Here is a 2,903-nt window from a genome sequence, read left to right as displayed (position 1 = left end):
AAAAAAAAAAAAAGTTAAATCCTCCTGCGCCCCAACCAGAACCTTCTGAGGTGGACATTCTCAATTAAAAGGACAAGCAGACCAGCCTGGAGCAGCTAGAGAAACAGAAGATACAAAAGATCTCTTTTAAAGTTTTAAAAAGCAAGGTGCACCTGACCCAATCACTCCATATACATGTGAAAGCTGGACAATGACAAAGAAAAACAAAAGAAGAATTGATGACTTGAACTGTGAAAGTTGACAAATATATATACATAATAAACCATGGTCTTCAAAAAGAATGAGCAAATTAGTATTAGAAGAAATACAACCAGAATGTTCCTCAGAACTCAGAATGACAAGACTTTGGCTCTTTTACTTTGGGTTCATTGCCGGTAAAGAACACAGTCGCTAGAAAGGGCATCATGTTTGGTAAGCAGAGGTCAGGGAAAACAAGGAAAGCTCACAATGAGGTGAATGGTCACAACAGCAAAAGCAGTGGACTCAAGCATTCCAACGATTCTGAGGATAGCACAGGGCCAGGCAGCGTTTTATACAGTCAAACACGAGGAATGAGTCAGAGCAGCAACAACAAGGGATGAATAAGGCATAGAATTACCTCTTCATAGACACCACATCCTGAAATTACAACATTGGGCCTGAAGTTGGTTGCTTTAACTTTCTTCTCTAGTCTGGAGTTGAGATCTGCCAAAGATGCCTCAGATAGGATCAAAAATGGGCTGGCATCAGGATAAGCAATCTGACAAGGAAATAGAAAATTATTATCATAGATGGCACACAAATGAACTTCTCAGAGGTTATATGTGTCTAGTAAGGAGTCCTACTGTGACGCTATGGGTTTATACGCTGAACTGCAAAGTCAGTTTGAACAGCAAGATCTGCAGTTCAAGCTCACCAGTCTGCTCCTCAGAAACCCTATGCAAGGTTACTATGGGTCAGAACCAACTCAATGGCACTCAACAGCATCAACAACAGTACTTGTAAACCCAACCACCCTACCCTCTCCCTCTTTCACACACACATACCACACGTTTCTAAGTGTTTCTCTGGTTCTTCTTTTATATATAAACCACAGTAATCCAAAAGCCTCAAATAAATCCGCAAGTAACAGGAATCACTTGGAGGAGTAAAGAGAACACAGTCTCAGAATTCTAGAGCTGCCACTAAGTTTGTGTTCTTGGGGGAAATCATGTCACATTTCTGAGCCTTTGTCTTCCCAAATGCTTCATAAGCTGCCTGGACTTGATGACCTCATTATATTTGAAAACAAAGTAAAACAAAAAGCAAATCCATTGCTACTGAGTTGAGCCTTTAGGACCGAGTAGAACTGCCCCATGGGGTTTCCAAGGCTGTAATCTATAAGGAAGCAGACTGCCACCTCTTTCTCCTCAGGAGTAACTGGAGGGCTCGAACCACTGACCTTTCAGTTAGCACCTGAGTGCTTTCCCACTGCACCACCAGGGCTCCTTCCATATATGATAAAAAAAAAAAAAAAAATCCTTAATTCCACAGATACTTTTAATGCAACCTGTAAGGGTAGGTGCTTATAGGCAAAAATGCAAAAGAATCCCCAAATCAAGAAACACAGCTAAGGCCCCATGGGAAGGACTTCATTTTTGCCTATTGCTGTGATTCCCACTATTGTCCAGATCAAGCTGACCAGGTGCCACCTGAGAAAATGGCAGCTGTGTCCCTCACTGAGATGCCACCTGTGGTGTAGACTGCTTGCCACCCCCAAGGAAAGTCTTCCTTACACAGGACACATCAAAGGCTAAAGCCAGGGGATACTCCTCTGACCTTCTGGCTGGGCGGGAACACCTTCTTTATTTGGTGAGGATTTCTTGGTCGCATGTGAGGCTCAAAGTGCACCAGGCGGTAGGGCTGTGTCTTCAAGAAGCTGGTTATCCACTCAGCCGCAGCATCTCCACAGTCCCTGCCCTCAACTTCCAGGCCATGCACTCTGCAGGGATGGCAAGAGCAAAGGATGGACATGGATTTGAAAATGGTGGGACAGTAACACATCATTTACCCATCAGAAAAGCTGTCCCAGGCTGTTAAGTCCTGGATCTCAAGGTTGGTTTGAACCACAAGGTGGGCAATTCAAACTCACCAGCCATTCCTTGGAAACCCTATACAGGGTCATTATGAGTGGGAACAGACTTGACTCATAGTGACCCTATATAGGAACTCAACAACAATCAGGAGATAAGAGTTGTAGCCTGGCCCTGCCTCTGAATCACCTAAAGGAAGGCACTGTTTTATTTTCCCAGACTGCTACTGTGATAAACGTTGTCCATACCAACAAATGCTCAGGTAATCCAATCTGTACTCATTTTAGCAAGAGTGAGGTTTTCTTTATTCGATTTTGCAAAATTGGGCGCCCAACCCAATAGATATGGGCAGATATGCCACAATTCCCCTGTCTCAAAAAAAAGGCCCTCCTCCAGGCTAGTTCTCCATTTACAATTCTACCAGGCATGTCCTGTTTTCCTTCCCCCAGAGAAGCCAAAATGGCTCACCATGGTCTTAATGACTGTATTTTTATTTAAAGATCCTAATCCTAGAACAGATTTCTTTCCTTCCTTCTCCCAATTCAAACTGCTTACATATCCCTGGATGCAGAATACGAATGGTTAATCACTTGACTAGTAACTGAAAGATTGGCAATTTGAATCTATACAGAGGTGTTTCAGAAGAAAGGCCTGGTAATCTATGGTCAAAAGATCACAGCCAATGAAAACCCTCTGTCTCACATGAGGCTGTCATAAGTTGGACTCAACAGCAACTGATTCTGTTTTTGTTTTTGCCCCCATTTTATAATAGAGGTACAGCTGTGCCTCCCTGTTCCCCCCATTTTATAATACAGGTACAGCTGTGCCTCCCTGTTTTGCCCCATTTTATAA

The 2,903-nt window shown here is 43.2% G+C and overlaps 1 protein-coding gene across 1 annotated transcript in view; it reads right to left on the bottom strand.

Moving 5' to 3' along the window:
- Positions 1-2,903, bottom strand: part of MARC1 (mitochondrial amidoxime reducing component 1) — a 38,172-nt gene that overhangs the window by 19,404 nt on the left and 15,865 nt on the right. Inside the window, exons 3-4 of the mRNA XM_006869715.1 lie at positions 1,798-1,960; positions 599-739 (exon numbers count right to left, since the gene is read on the bottom strand). Of these exons, the coding sequence (XP_006869777.1) occupies positions 599-739; positions 1,798-1,960 (304 nt within the window). The remainder of the gene's footprint in view (positions 1-598; positions 740-1,797; positions 1,961-2,903) is intronic.

This window comes from Chrysochloris asiatica, unplaced genomic scaffold (genome assembly GCF_000296735.1).
Source record: "Chrysochloris asiatica unplaced genomic scaffold, ChrAsi1.0 scaffold00133, whole genome shotgun sequence".
Taxonomy (NCBI): domain Eukaryota; kingdom Metazoa; phylum Chordata; class Mammalia; order Afrosoricida; family Chrysochloridae; genus Chrysochloris; species Chrysochloris asiatica.
The sequence above is the reverse complement of the archived record's forward strand: the minus strand, read 5'-3'. Positions and strand labels throughout refer to the sequence as shown.